Consider the following 17,309-nt stretch of genomic DNA (forward strand, 5'->3'; position numbering starts at 1 on the left):
CAAAAAATTTGTCGAGTTGTTTCTAAGGAGAAATTGTGAATGGATTAAAAACATGCTTAATTGTTTTAATTCAGTATCTCTTTGAACATCAAAAAAAGATTTCTGAGAGGAAGGATAGAAATTATACACATGTAAATATTTTAACTTGAATGGTCCTTCTCTATACATTTTTGAAATATGACAAATTTTGTTTGTGTCTAATATAATTTATGTTGGAAGTCGAAAATTACAATTCAACAGTGAATTTCATTCATTTTATTATTAAACAATATTTACTGTAAAATAATTGCTAACTTTTGTTCACAAACAACTATTTGTTACCCAGGCAGAAAAGCTAAATTACGAGAATAATGCTACATACAAATAGAAGGACAGGATGTTAAATCACTTACTTTTGCTGACAAGGATAAAAAGGAGAAAGCACTTACATAAGATTTAAACGACTTAGAAAAACACAACAAGTAAAAGATTCCCAGACGCTTTATTTATTTGAAATGATAATAAATATTACATCGAATTATTTGCGAGAGGAAACATGCATGTCAATGGCACTACATTGTAAATTACAAAATACAATTCAAATAAGCTATCTATCCATACCAAATTTTTGCACCTGGGAATAAAATTGCACACCGGTAGAAAAAATAAAACAATTCCTTAAAATATACAATATACATACTTATAAATAAATAAAACTAAAATAATCTCGAATTTTCAATCAGCTTATTAAAATGGAAAATTTAAAATGACTTTCGAGCACTATATAATTACTTTGACTAATTACAACAGACTTGAAACTAAAACAAGCATTTTAAAGGCTTGATTTTCTTGCAACTTTAAAATCACTTATAACATCGTTTATCCTAAAAAATTACAAAATTAGATTCGAAACATTTCAGGTTATTCATGTCTTTCAGAAGAGTTTATTACAAGCAGTCATAATTTTACTGAAAAAAAAAAAAAAAACAGTAACTAAACGCACTACAATTTGCATTAAAAAATATAAACTCATTTAAGTTCTCTAGCACATTTATTTCTAAAAACAATGTTATGCATTTATACGTACAAAATTTTAAAGTAACTAATAAAAAAAAAAGAGTGAAACAATCTATTTTAAGGGGTCTTCTCAGCATAACGTTATCCCAAAGAACAAATTTTAGGTATAAAATTTCAATGCAATTATATAGAGATGTCCAACCAATCAGGCAGAAATATATCATTTTGACCTTCAGCAATTCAAATAATTACATCTTCTGGTTGCTAGAACAATGAATTTTTGTTGTTTGCTCTATTTACTATTAACAATTATTTAATGCATTATTGAAGGTAAAGAGAAATATATAATAGAGTTTCCACTCAAATATTAGAGTATGTAAAAATGCTAAAAAAAATTTTTAGGCGAGGTAAAATGGCAACATTTTCTGGCCAATTATGTTCAACTTCTTATAGGAGTAATAGGCTCAACTACTACTTGATAATTTGTTTATGTCATTTATTATTATAATTTTATGTATTTATATTACATTTGGTACGTTTGCTGAAGACCTCAAAATATTTTAAGCAATGCGTAACTTTCTGTTTTCACACAAATTTACAGATGATGAACACCAAACTATTAAAAATGTAGAAAATTTATTTTTTGCACTGAGAAGAAAAGAAGAAATTCAAACCAAAATTTCCAAATATTTTAAATAAATGTGCTTATTCCATTCATGCATTGTAAATATTTTTGCATTAAGTATGTAATTTTTTCAATTAAATTTCTTTATACTTATTTCAAATTTATTAAATTTTAAGTTAATAACTTACTCATTTCATTACTTTTTAAACATTTTCAAGTCATTGTCTGATATGTTGACCTGCAATGATAGTTTTCTTGTATCCATGAATAATAACCGATACAGGTTTTACAAAACATAAATTCAACTATTTTGTCTTGATTCAATAATTCTCAATGGAATGAAGCAAAATAGATTGCCATTTTGAACAGAAGTAATAACATGTTGATAAAACATGTTTTTTAGTACATTTGCAGAATTTACTCACTAAAAATACATACTTCAATCAAAAAAATAAAATGTCTAAAAATATTCATTATTATGGTGAACAAATGAATGAAAAAAGTTTCATGTCAATAAACTGTATAATTTTTCCCTGTTATAATGTGTAATAATGGAATGGGTGTGTTATAACGGAAGACTCCTTAAAAACAAATAATTCATAGCAGAATAAAAAAATAAGCAATGTATAGTCTGTCTATGTAAAGAACTCAGATTACCATTAATCTAGAACATTAATAGTTAAGTTAAGAGGTTTAATTTTAAGTAGGGGTGGGGTGTTAGGCCAATATTTATGACAGATTTTGGCTAGTCATTTTCGTCAATCCCCTTTTTTGAAATGCACTAATTCTTGTCAACAGCAGATGGCCTTAGACTTAGTGATGAGAGTTCTTAATATAGACTGACTATAAAAAAAAGCATAACACTAATTAAGAAAACATAGGAGATAATGTATGATTTATTTTTAAAAGGTTAAGGATTTGAATTGCAAATTCGTAGAAGTGTAAAAAGGATTTCTTTGAATAATGTAAAATATAAGTCATATTAAAAAAGAATTGACAAAATTTGACTCAAGTCAGATATTTGTATATTAGTGAAAATATATTCTAAATTAGATTAAGGAATTAATAACTAGTTATTTATACAAGTACACAATTAAAATAATAACAAGGTTTACATTTATATGCAATTATACATTTGTTTAAAACAAATTTTAATATGTATCAATAGATACCGTCGTTGAAATAATGCATTCAACAGAATCCATAAATAAACATAAAAGCTCATTTGTTAAGGCTAACCAAAAAAAAAAATAATATTTATATATATATTAAATAAAACAAAATATAATTTACTTATATAGATTGTTACATTCAAAGTATTTTTTACAGAAAATGTTTAATGTAATGTTACATATCACACCGCAGAATAAAAACTTTAATTTAGAAAAAAATATGCAAATTTGTAGAAGTTTACAAATTTGTGTTCAATGTAAAGTACCACAAATTTTAAATTTGAACTAAATAAAAACAGTATTCAATTCTATTTAATGAATTTTCTTTTTGTACATCATAATTTGTGTCTAAAAAATTACAAGACCAAACAAATTATTAACATCATGCTGCGGCATTAGCAGCAGTTTCTGAATTCATGAAGTTTTGTGCTGATAACTGCAAAATAAAAACAAAATTTTATGTGAAAACAATTTTTTTTTTTACATAGATTAGAATGATATTTTTTAAATTCAAGTATCCTAAGATTAAAATATTCTTTGTCTAAATTAACGCCAGAAACTGGATGGCTGTGACACGCAGTAGGAAGGACTGGTCTCGTCTTCTTGAAAAAGCCAGGGTCCATCCAGGACTGTCGAACTATTGATGAATGAATATTAACACAACAGGATATTTAAAATTTGCAATATATTGCTTATACAGCCCATCAAAACAAAACTTCAATTTATGCAAACTAAAATAAGAAATAATGCAATTTACTTTTAATTATTACTGAAGTATTGCAAAAAACATGCATCAGAATATAAAACAATATTACTTCTAAAGCAATTTAAAAAAATCTTATTTGTGAATCTATAATATAATTAATGGCATGCAATCTATTTTAAATTAAGTATACAACAGCTTTTTTCACACACAACATTGTTTTACATAAATAAAAATAATATAAAATACAAATAAACATTCCTCTACATACACAAAATGTATAGTGTATTTTGTTTTATGTAAAAAGCAAAGCAAATTGATAATTTACACAGCAGTAACATATATTAAACAATTAAATAAGCACATGTCCTTTATTTCTTCAAAATATCTCATTACTCAACCCTGTCACTTAATTTTTAAATAAAGCTCAGAAAAGTGTTAAAACTTAGTTTAAAAAATAAAAACTCTAAATTTCTAATTTTGCAATCACATTATTGTAAAGAAAAATTTAATATTAAAAAATTGTCTTTTACTAAGTATGTAAGGTTATTGGTTGATGATAAAAATTAAATCTGTCACTTTTTAATATTTTGTTTTACGTATAGTACTTTTTACAGGTAAAGGATTATCATAATAAATTTCTGACGCTTTTTTTCAAAGAAACTATGCATACTCCTCATAAAGAAACACATAAAAATAGTTTTTAAAGAAAACTTTACAAAATATAACGCAAAAATTACAAATATTAACAAGATCTAAAACTGCACTACATTTTAAGGGAAAAACACTCTTACAGTTATATTTCTAGTTGAATAAAAAACAATTTTCTGTTTGACATTGAGACAAGCTTCAAAAAAAAAAAAAAAAAAAAAAAAAAAAAAAAAAAAAAAAAAAACAGATTTTGGAGATAAATAGATTGATTAAGCACTTTGCTGTTTCATTGAATGACCATTTTCTTCAGCAGCTCATGACTTTGTTATTAGCCAATTAAAATAAGTTCAGAGATTAAAATTAATTTAAAAAATTTAATAAACTAATTTTTTTGTTTAACTGAAAATTATTTTTAACAAAAGTTCTTTTCCTCACTCAAAAATATAAAATTTTTAAGCAGTGATAAGTAAAAGAACTTATAAGTATTAGACGAACTTAGTAAAAATATCATGAAATGGTATTTTAGCTAAGATCATAATTTCAACCAAACAAAACTGATTTTAACCAATATACAGGATATAAGTAATTTTAACTATTCAAAAGTGGTCATACCTCTTAATAGTTCTCTCCCAATAAAATTCATACCTCTTCTAGTCCTACCTCTTAATTCTTTTTGTAATTAAAAGTAGAGTACCATTATACAATAAGTTTGTGAGGCTTATTGATAAAATATACTGATAAGAATGTTAAAAATTGAAAACTTAACAGTGCAATTTGTAAAATACAAATTAGTAGCTGTAAAAAATATAACATTTACATAATGTCAGAAGAAAGGTAGTGCCAGTTCTTCATTAATAGAATAAATTATTTTCTGAGATTGGAATAATACCAACAACAAAAAAAAAAAATAATAAATACATAAACTATGAAACCATTTTTAATCATAATGTATTTCATCCTTATGTAATCATATCTTTATATTCAACACAAATTACAAAAAAAGGGAGTAAAATTTTTTTTTAAATATTTATGTTGACATTCTGTTCAAATTTTTAAAAAATGTTGACTTAGTACTAACATCGGTTATTACAGCATATTTGACTGATATTTAAAAATAATAACAGTACGTTTCAGTTGTAAAACTGGTTTTAATTGATATACATCAGGAAGGTCAAAACTAGTTATAATCAATATAATCCTAGTAAAAATCAGCTTTAAAAAATACAGAGTCATGATTCAGTAAAAACTGTTATTAAAAATTTAATAAATTATCATCATAAATTAAAATTTTAAATTCTTTCCATCAAATTAAAATAAGTTCTCTTTATTTTTACTAAATAATAATAAATTTCTTTAAAATTATACCCTGCCAGAGAAAATAAAATAGGTTAAAATCAATACAATCCTAGCAAAAATCAGCTTTAAAAGATACAGAAAGCTACGATACGATTCAGTGAAAATTGTTATTTAAAATTTAATAAATTATGTCATAAATAACAATCTTAAATTCATTTCAAGCAATTAAAATAAGTTATATAATTTAATTTCGTTTAAATTTTACCCTGCAAGGGAAAATAAAATATCACATCAACATAAAAAAATTTTGGGGGATTGCAACAAATGTCATTAAACCATAATTAAAATCAATATTTAATAATTGAAGATTTTAGTAAAAGATTATATCAAATGACATTTTTCTGAATTTGTACAAATCAGCTTAAGAATGTATAGAAACCTAAAAAGCTGTTTAAAATTTTTTTCAATGGAAAACATTATTTTATTACTGGAGAATAAATTAATTTTCTAAATTAACAGCTAACAGTAATAGGTTTATAAACCTGAAAATTAAAATGCTTTCAAAAAATCATTTAACATAATTTTTCACTAAACTCTTTTACTATAAGCTCATAAATAAAGAATTCACATTTACATTATTTGTACAAAATATGAGTGTATAAGGAGATTAAACATACAATAACATGTCTTGAAAATTGTATAAATAAATGTTTATGTACACATAAATTATCATGTAGATCCACAGTTTGGTTTATTTTTTATAGCTTGCCACTGATTAAAACATTAACATGTTTCAACTTTTAAGTATCTTAAGGGGTATAGCACTTTTTTAAGACACTTTCCTTCTATTTTTTAACTATTAAACTTATCTAGATTCACATCTGAAAACCATAAAATTAATGATTTTGAAAAATACATGAGCCTTCTTTATTGATTTAGTAATTTTCAACATGCTAGATCATGTTTCAGAATTCGTTAAAAAATAAACAATTTTAAAATCCTAATAAAACAATTTTTCCTAAGGACCTTTTAAAAATTTTAAATCTTTAGTAAATTTTTTTTACAAATTTTGTAGTTCAATTTCATTAGTTAAAAACCATTATGTCATTATAGCTTTAATTTTTACAGCTTTGTCAAACACTTTTTTTTACACCACAAAAAAATTTTGGGATAGCCTGCAACAGGGGGAATTTAAAAATATTGAGAAAAACAGATTGCACAAGGAAATCATTAGGTCCTTTATCGAAACTGAATTTGAAATCAAGAATTAAAAAATTATGTAAAATATAAATTAAAAATAAAATCTTGAGTAATTTAATATTCCACTTTTGTTTAGTTTAAAAATAATCTACTAATGAAACGTCAAAGTTACTAAAAAGCTATTTCAGGCTTTGAAATGTCAAATGGAAAAAGCTGTAACAATAAGTTAAAGCTTTGTTCTTTAAATGTAAAAACAATTTCATTTTCATAAAGATATTGTGTCCTTTTACTGTTAACAATAGCATAATTTCACAAAAAATGGGAAAAAACTTTTCTTTTTGTTTTAAATGTGCTATACCTCTTAATTTAAAAATATTTTTTACCATGACTGAAGAGACACAAAAAATAAACTCATTAGTCTCAGAGATCTGAAATAACAACTGAATCTTCTCCTAGCAAAGTGCACAATTCTTTAAGTCTTCTTTTCATTTGGGGTAGACCAGTTAAAGATGATTCTAACTTTTCTTTTTCTTCACGCAAAGAAAGCCTTGTATTGGTATCAAGAGGTTCTAAACTCCAACCTCCTTCTCCATCAAACTTCAGCAAATGTGTGTGGAATTTCCTAAAAATGAAATACTACTATGTAAAGGATATTTGGCAAAGATTAGCCTTAATATGGCTTTTTAGAATACTTGTTAAAATAAAGTAAATCACCTATGCACATTAGGAGTCACAATTAAATATTTAACTGTGAAGAAAAAAAAACATACAAAATTTTGACAATAATTAAAGGTCAAAATAACAAAGAAATGATTAATTTATTTAGAAAGATTTAATTGCATTTAATTTTCATTAAAAACTGCCTTTGTAGGTCTCTTCCCTCGCCCTCTTGGATTTTATGTTAATTTTTTTATCATTAAAAGTTTTTAGGTCTTAACTAACTCTTGATGACAGACTGCATTGAAATTACCTTTCAAAAAAGGTAGAAAATAAAACGCCACATTATTAGATGACAAGAAAAAATAGTACTTAATTATTTTTAAAAATTCTATGGATCTCTTAACAAAAATGTGAAGCAATAAAATTACACCGTTAGTGGATGTAAGTAAATTAAGGATGCAAATTTTGTCTGTTTTCAGATTTTTAAAATATAATTTTACTGATTATTCAATTAATGAAACCCGATTAACCCTTTCCTTCTTGCTCCTGTGAAAATGACATGGTGAGGTTTTGCCCTCTATTTCTCGCTCCCGTTATATTTCCGGACTGGAGTAGCGTGCCAATAAGAATAAAACGAATTAATTTCTTTAGCCTGGAAAACATTTTATTTCTCATTTTACACACCAGGAGGCAGTACCAGGAAATTTTCAAGGTAATTGTAGATAGTTTATTTTAAACTAGATGTCAGCACTAATCAAATACGTGTATAAAAAAATAGGCACTTTTATAACCGTTTTCTTGAAAATTAACCAATCGTTAAGGGGTTAAGATGCTAAAAAATTCTTGTGATGTATATTATTTTAAAACAAGCAGGAAATAAATAAGCATTTTTCCATCTCCTCGCCTTTGACTATTGAGCTTGATTGGGGGGAACTCTTAAGCTCAGCTAGCATGAAATTGGTTTTAAATTACTTTAACCAATCTTTTTATGATTATATCCCATCAAAACAAAAGAAAAAAAACTTATTAGTAACACAGGGCAGGCACAAACACTAAAAAATATAATAATAGTAAAAATTACCAGTCTTTTCCTAACTGAGTTCATTGTATTTCTCTAAATTTCATACCTAATGACATAAATTTTATAATTTATATTTCAATTCTGCCTTAATTTCGTGGATAATATATCCATTACAAAACATTTTTACTTTTGATCAAAGCGTCAAAAATAAACAATTCTTCATAAAAAATTATTGCAAGACCAATTTTTTGTTGTTGAAAATATTAGACTTTAAAGTATTAAAAAGAATTCATTTTCCCTGGATATTATGGTATTTTAATTAAATTTCTAGATAGTTATTTCAATTCTCCGACTTTTTCCTGTTCTATGCCCACTCTGTTATAACATATTAAAATTCCCTATTTTGAACAACTTACCATAAGGAAGGTCTATGAGTAATTGTCAATAAAGAAATTTCTGTATCTTTTGCAGCTTGATATATTTGACTTTCAACATCAATTGAAACAGCACTAGTACACTCATCAAGTAAAGCAAATTGTGGCCTAAAATTGAACACAAAAACAATCAAATATACAGATTAATAAAGTTTAGGGTAAGGAGAAAAACTCATAGCATATAATGATTTTAAACAAAATTTTGTCAAGGAACTGAAATTTGCATTAAATTTTTTTTTAAATCAATTTGTAATTTCAAGGGACTTATAGCAAAATAGACATTTTTAATGCTTTTAAATACATAACAAAATGAAATAAAAAGTGTTCTTGACTTTCATTATAGTATAACGTATTTTAAATACTTATGTCAATCTAAGTTTAGCACAGATAATATTACATTTTATTTTGTGAATACCTGGTTGAAAATGTCACCAATCACAATAATACGTAAGCAAGTACAAGGTATCTGCTACAATTTAGATTTTCATAGTCATGACTTTCCATGACTAATTCCAAGATTTTTTCATGGCCTAACGAAGTTACTATTTTCCCCGATAACAACACAACAATAAATTTAAAAAAGCATTATAATAACATTCATTGAAATGATAGGTATAACTAAAACTGTTAAACTCTGCATTTTCACATTTATAGATTTTAAATTTAAAAAACAGAGTAAAGAAAGAGTTGAAGTAATAAAATAGCTGAAAAAAATACAAAAACAAATAATTTTTTTTCTCTGCAGAATTACATTCTAAAGATACTTTTCTTGTTCATAGGAAAGGAAAGAAATACTCCTGATTTTTCTGTTCTCATTTCGGAATAAAAAAATTCGCCAATGACTGGCTTGCTTTAGCTAAAGTTTTAAATTGGTAAAATAAAATAAAAAATAATAACAAAAATTCTGAAATCACAGAAGTTTAAAAGATAATTTGCAAATATGTTTTTTCTTTTATTTTTTGAAAGCACACCATAATTTTTAAAGAACACAATAAAAACATTTTATATTTTAATAAAATATGACTGTGAGTGGGGATTTTGTTACAAATTCAGATATTCGGAAATTGGGGGGAGAGGGGTAAATTCTATTTTTTAAATGAGATTTTTAGACAACCGAAATCCATGACTTTTCACGTTTTTTTTCTTCTTAAATAGCTAAAATCGTGACATTTTATGACAAATTTTGTTCAATACCGAAATCTATGACTTTCCAGGTGTGCGGATACCCTGCAAGTATTTTGAAGCTGACAAACTTTAAACTGTTATAGCTGTATTTAATTCAATTTTTTGTTTCGTCAATCTGAGATGATTCTGCACTAAATTGCAAGTTTGTTTTCATGCTCTATTATATGTGGAAAAATTTTGAAGAGAAAAAAAACAATAATAACTGGAAATATAAAAAAAAAATTAGAAAAAAAAATTTGGAGCATCTCCAGCTTTTGAGCAATTGGGAGTAATTATTATTTGTCTTTGTGCATATTTAGCATGAGAAATTTTTGAGTCACTAAAAACTATGCTTACTTATGGTAAAATAGTCGTGCCATTCCCATTCTTTGTTTTTCCCCACCTGAAAGTATGTCTTTCCAATCTCTTATTGCATTCCAACCTAAAATAAAGTAAATATAAAAATTAAAACCTAAAAATCAGCAAACGACATTAGCTAAATCGTTAAATTAATGAACTGAATCGTAAACAACAGGATTAAATGGAGATAGTACTAATACTGAAAATTAGAGAAATAGAATGAATTTTGATTTAATGAGATTAGAATCTGGATGAAGTATTGAAACTTTTAATAAATAATTTGACAATGAAAAACATACCATGTTGCAATACATAAATAAATAATTGATGTATATTGCATCAAGTGATATAAAACTTTAGTTGTTTCGACCAACTTTGACCTAGTAATTGTAGTTTTCATGAAACTCTTTTAACTTATTTTCTGCTATGCTGAGATGGCAGTAAATAAGACTTTTAAAAAGGGGGACTGTTAAGCAAGAAGTGTATTTAAAAAAAAAATCTTTTCTTTAGCTTAAATCTAAAAAATAAAGTTAAGCACTAAGACTAATAATGTGAGTTCTTTATTTTTTGAATTACATTGTACCTGTGTGCAAAAAAATTACAAACATTATAGACAAACAATGTGTGGTCCTCATTTATTGAAGAAAAAAAAGCACAAGAGTATTTAGGACTTACAAACTCAATCCTTATTTTTTTAATTGCATTATACAGCCTGGAGCAAAAAGCTCAAGTGAAATTATTGAGGACTAATAATGTGAAGTTCTTTTTTTAATTGCATTTATGCAGTCTGAAAAAGTAAAACATGAGAACAAGCACTGAAGGCGAGCAATGTGAGATCTTCATTTATTGAATTACTACATTTTATAATCTGGAGAGAAAAAAGCATAAGAATAAGCACTAACGACTATCAATAAGAGGTCCTCATATATTAAATTCCATTGTAGTCATTAACAAAACAAAAAGGAAACATTGAATAATTTTTATTTAATAGCGATAAGTTCAAAAACTAAGATGCATAAATCTAACTTTAAATATGCTAATTAAATAATGCAAATGATAATTTAAACTATCATTTGAATCTGAATCTGAAACAAAAAAATATTTTTTCTGAATAAACACACCTTTTTATAAATATATTCAGAGAATTTTAGACTCATACAGCTGAAATCAAGAACATGTATTCCCAAAAATTTAGTCTAGAAATAGGTATAGAGTTCAGAGCCCTTAAAGTTGTTTTAACACTTCACACAGAAAGTAATATGCCTCATGCGTGACTTAAATAATCTTCTGCTACGATTAATAAACATATTTTAATTTAGTCCAAGAAACCATTAAGATTGCATTCTATTAAGTGAAAAATAAAAGTATGCAGTTAAGAGCTGAACATTAAAAAAAAACTTACCTCCTTCCCTCACAACAATATGCTGTAGGTGAACAATTTCTAAGATTTTAAAGAGATCATCATCAGACTTGTTGTCATTTCTCATATCCTCAAGAGTGTGAGGATAAATAACTTGATCACGAAGGGTACCAATAGACATATAGGGTCTGAAATAAGACAACAGTCATAAAGATAAAAGTAAGTTATTAGGTGTGCAAAGCTGATAAAAATTTCCTCAATTATGCTGTTAGTCACAAAAATTGAAGACCAATCATACAAAGAAGAAAGCTAGCTTCCATAGACATAATGTAAACCAGTAACCCATCTCTGTGTAAAAAGGAAAAAGAAACATTTAGGGGGGTAACAGCAGATGATCTCCTTGAAATGGGCTTGCACTCATTTCTTTTAACTACTGCTGGGATTGTAGAGAAGAAAGAATGTTTTCTCTTTTAATGTATGGTTGGTTAGTTACCGCAATTTTTCATTATTCATTAACAGTGCTGCACTTCGTTTTTAAGGTATTTCTTTGAGAATTATCATTATGGTTCTCAAAAAAATGATTTTAGATGCAATAATTTATATCACTTATCTGCTAACAAATTTTGTGATAGAACAAAAGAATAAAATAAGAGGCAGCATAGCCAACCAACAAACGAATCAAATGATGTAGCCCCTGACTGTCACTTTAATTTTGTATGTGCATGCCCTAAATCTTAGTACATATGATGCTTTGTTAAATGTTGCACCTATTTTCTGTTGTTTTTCTGGTATAATGTCCCATAGTAAGCAGTTTCCGGTGTTACATATTTGGAGAGCTGGACCTCATTCACCTCCTAATAATCCTCCTCCTTATTGCACATATACTTTACTTTTAGTAAGTAATTAGTAAAGATCACTATAAGTTACCAATATAATATAGGGTTTGAAACAAAACAACAATTATAAAAATAATATTACTTTCAATGATAGGTAAAATTTACTAAAGGTGTTAATAAACATATAGAGTTGGCCATAAGCAACTATTCTAAAACTAATAACTATATAAATACTATTTTGACTCCCCGTGGCTGAGAGGAAGCGCTTCGCGCTCCTGTGCCACAAGCCCTAGGTTCGATCCTCGGGCCAGGAAAGGTTGACTTAGCCTTTCATCCCTTCAGTGGGTCGATAAATGAGTACCAAGCATGGTTGGGAACTAAACACTGGGGGTTCTGCGTTCAGCTGACCACCTGACTAGAACATCTGCTCCTGCATCCTAAAGTCCAAGGTCAAGAAAACAGATGGGCACAGTAGGCCTTGGCCTTCTATGCGCTGTAACATTACTGAATTTAGTTTAAATACTATTTTATTATACAACTTCATAATTTTGCCCCAAAACGTTTACTTATAATTAGTTTGAACATATCTTTTATATTCCATTTATTTACTTATTTTTGCTTGTAATTTATTTTGAATGGTACAAAATTTTGAATTTAGAAGCATACTTTCTTAAAAATTTATATTTTTAATGTGCTTTATTCACACTAGCCCTACAATATGGAGTCAGGGAGAACAAACAATAAAATTAATTGCTTAATCTACCGTTACTTGTAAAATGGAAAAATATACAATTTTGAGTAAATTATCTTCACAATGCCTATATTACTTAAAGTTAAGGCCTAATGAATTCAACGGGAGATTTTTTTGAATGTCTCAAATGGTACTAATTTTTTTTCTCTTGAACTAAATTTGATTTAGAAAGAATTTGACCACCATGACACATAAACAAATCAAATAAGTGTATAAGGCCTGATATTTGGACTAATAAAATATGCTTAATTTAATTGTTATCACACTACCACTGTAAATATTATAGAATATTATAGTTGCTCAGCAACTGCATATGAAAGGGAGAAAAAGTTTTGCCAATCTGCTGAAATTACAGAAAAATTGTGAGTTATAAAATAACAGAAATATTCCATTTGTCCACTTTAGACCCATTTTCCATACTTACTAATAATCCTTAAAAATACTATTTAACAAATAAGATTAGAAATAAAACAATTATGTAAATAATAGTAAAATTAATAAGTAAATTTTCTTATGTTATCATAATTAATTATTCTAATCAAAATGCTTTCTCACACTTTTAAAAGCCACATCCTGTTCTTAAATCTATTTTTGGCTCAACTATGCATTAATTAAAAGCAGGACATTTTCCCCTTTAATCTTCCTGGGAATCACTCGACCTATTTCTTAAACCAATAGTTATATCTAAGATTTCCCTCTTTTCTCTAAATAGAGACATTTACAGATTTAAATTTTCAAGATTCTCCCTAACATATAACCGTGAAGCGGAACTTATCGTGTACACACTTTCATGACTGCTCTGTCTTATAATTAATAAATAAATTTTGTACCCTCCTTCCCGGGCTAAGACCTGTTTTAATCCTTCCACTCGGCAACGACGTTATATATATATATATATATATATATATATATATATATATATACAAAAGGGTGGCAGTCATGGTTGAGTGTTGTTGGGCCACGCAGATAGCACTTGGAAGGCAAAAATATTTTATTTAGCTTCACATGGTATATTCAAAACATTTTCTATCAATGGTGGAGCTCAAAATCGCACTACAAAACTGTGTGCTTAAGGTTTTATCCTAGCGAAAGTAGCAAATGAATTTCCCTCTACTTTATTACATTTTAGAGAAAAAGGGAAACATTCAGAGTTGGCCAAAAATGTAATCGATTACATTTTTTGATTACAGTAATCAATTACTTGTAATCATGATTACAATTTTCAAAAATTTTGATTACAGCTGTAATCATGATTACAATATTGATTACAGTAATCAATTACTTGTAATCGTGATTACAAAGTTTGATTACAGCTGTAATCATGATTACATAGTCGATTACAGTAATCAATTACTTGTAATCATGATTACAATTTTCAAAAAATTTTGATTACAGCTGTAATCATGATTACAATTTTGATTACAGTAATCAATTACTTGTAATCATGATTCCAAGTAATTGCGATTACAAGTAATCACAACAAAAACGATTACAAGTAATTATAATTACAAGTAATCAAAATATATGATTACATGTAATTTGATTACATGTAATCATGATTACATGTAATCTAATTACACGATTACCAGACTATTGTATTCTTATAAATGATTATATTTTACTGTAGATAGTAGAATGTATTTTATAATGATACATTTTGCACGTATTAACATGTACTGCATTTTGTACGTATTTGTATACGTACAAATGAATGTAACTGAAATGTATGTACATATGATTTTATCTAGTGCATATGTTCAGACATTTTAGTATCACACACATGTACATACACTTATATTGTAGGTATAAAATATATGACGTATGTATATAGATAATAATTACGTATGTATGCGCAAACAATGTAGGCATGTACATTTATACACAATGAATATATGCATTTTATGCAAATATTTGTGTATGTAAAATGTATATCTATGTTCATGTACGCATATATATACAAGTACTTGTGTTTGTACGAACATACATACATTGTCTGTACAATGTATGTCCCATGCATGTATGTGCAATTTATTTATGAACAGTACAATATATGTATGCATGAACAATATAGGTATATCTGTAGGATGTACAATATATGTATGTATACATGTACATGATATGCATGTCCAGTGTATTTATGTACATGTACATAATATGTTCATGCTCAATGTAAGTATCCAAATATGCATAATACATTTGTGAACTATTGTACGTACATTGGGCGTATTTATATTTCATACATGCATTCGACATGCATAACGTACGTACACACATTTGAGATGCATATATTGTACAGATGTATATACATATAGCGTACAGATGTATATACATATAGCGTACAGATGTATATACATATAGCGTACAGATGTATATTCATATAATGTACATATGATGAAATGTTCATATAATGTACATATGTGTGTACATACACAGTACGTATGTGCATAAATATATTGGGCATAATTCTTTCGTACAAATTTTACATGTGTACATGCATGCTATCCCTATCTATGCATATGGTGCAATGTATATATGTACAATGAATGTATCCACACATGTACAATACACGTATGTTCCATGTATGCATATCCATATGTACTATATATGCACGTACAATACATGAATGTATGTACATACATTGTACATGCGTACATACATTACACGTATACATATGTACATTACATTTATGTCTAAATATGTGTACAATGCAATAAATAAAATGCATGTAAGTTAACTTTTAATGACTCAAGCAAGTTAAATGACAAAATCAAACGATATTTAAATTTAGTTTTCAGCTTTAATTGTTCTATATCATTTTGAAATTCTCTGAATAAAAAATTATTTTCAGGTATTTTCATGAAATGTTTGACAATACAGATTTGTTTTTTTTTATAACATAATGCATGATTCATAGAAATTTTTTAAATGGTAAGAAAAACGGTAAATTTTATGTGTGGAATTAATATTTAGAAATTCCAAATAAAATTATCGTTTGCTTTCTAAAAAATATGAGGTCGAGTTTCATATACCTTAGAATAATTTTAAAACAAATTTTAATAACTTTACTAATATAAATTTTTTTAATATATGCACAATGTATATGTATATTGTAATTACATATATTTAAATGTACGCACGTATTTGTACATTACTTGTAATTATGTACATGTATACGTTGTATGCACATGCATACATTGTGCATATAACTATTTTTTTGTACATCCATGCATTACATGCGCATAAGTATTAACAAAGTATGTAGTTATACAAGTACATACGTAAGTTGTACATAAGTACATACTTTGCGTGCACATATATCGATGTACATATAAATATGCATGTATACATGTACGCATTTTGCTTACGCAACTATGTGCATATATTGTACCTTTAAATAACATTTTTACATATTGTACGCAAATACGTACAATTTTATATACAAACGTACATTGTATATACGTGCTATTATCGTAAATTTATACAATATATACACTTAAGTACATAAAAGCATGCAAACGCATAAACATTATTTTCATATACGTTCATACATACATTGTCTATGTATACAAAGATACAAAACATTGCCATTTTGTACAAACTAACATACATGCGTACATGTATCATAAATGCATAATTATATGTACTAAGCATATGCGCATTGCATTAGGTATATTACCATATAATTATGAATATTGTACGTACAAACAACGTTTGTGCATACATTGTATGTATAGGAATCGCAAATTGTACGTTCATGCGTGCGTACATTCTATGTACATAAAAATATGTAAACACATGAATACTTACATAAAAAATTTGACTATAGTATACAATCGTAATAACTTGTAATCGTATAGTTTGATTACAAGTAATCACAATTACATGTAATCAAATTACATGTAATCATGATTACATGTAATCATATATTTTGATTACTTGTAATCATAATTACTTGTAATCGTTTTTGTTGTGATTACTTGTAATCGCAATTACTTGTAATCATGATTACAAGTAATTGATTACTGTAATCAAAATTGTAATCATGATTACAGCTGTAATCAAAATTTTTTGAAAGTTGTA

The 17,309-nt window shown here is 26.7% G+C and overlaps 1 protein-coding gene across 1 annotated transcript in view; it reads right to left on the reverse strand.

Annotated features, from left to right (window-relative positions):
- Positions 1-462: 462 nt before the first annotated feature.
- The window catches only part of Abcd1 (ATP binding cassette subfamily D), a 35,438-nt gene continuing 18,591 nt past the window's right edge, over positions 463-17,309 (reverse strand). Inside the window, exons 7-10 of the mRNA XM_016072246.4 lie at positions 11,685-11,830; positions 10,280-10,364; positions 8,741-8,866; positions 463-7,265 (exon numbers count right to left, since the gene is read on the reverse strand). Coding sequence (XP_015927732.1) covers positions 7,064-7,265; positions 8,741-8,866; positions 10,280-10,364; positions 11,685-11,830 — 559 coding nt within the window. The 3' untranslated portion in view covers positions 463-7,063. The remainder of the gene's footprint in view (positions 7,266-8,740; positions 8,867-10,279; positions 10,365-11,684; positions 11,831-17,309) is intronic.

Source organism: Parasteatoda tepidariorum, chromosome 8 (genome assembly GCF_982258835.1).
Source record: "Parasteatoda tepidariorum strain Cologne lab strain chromosome 8, Ptep-v5.0, whole genome shotgun sequence".
Classification (NCBI taxonomy): domain Eukaryota; kingdom Metazoa; phylum Arthropoda; class Arachnida; order Araneae; family Theridiidae; genus Parasteatoda; species Parasteatoda tepidariorum.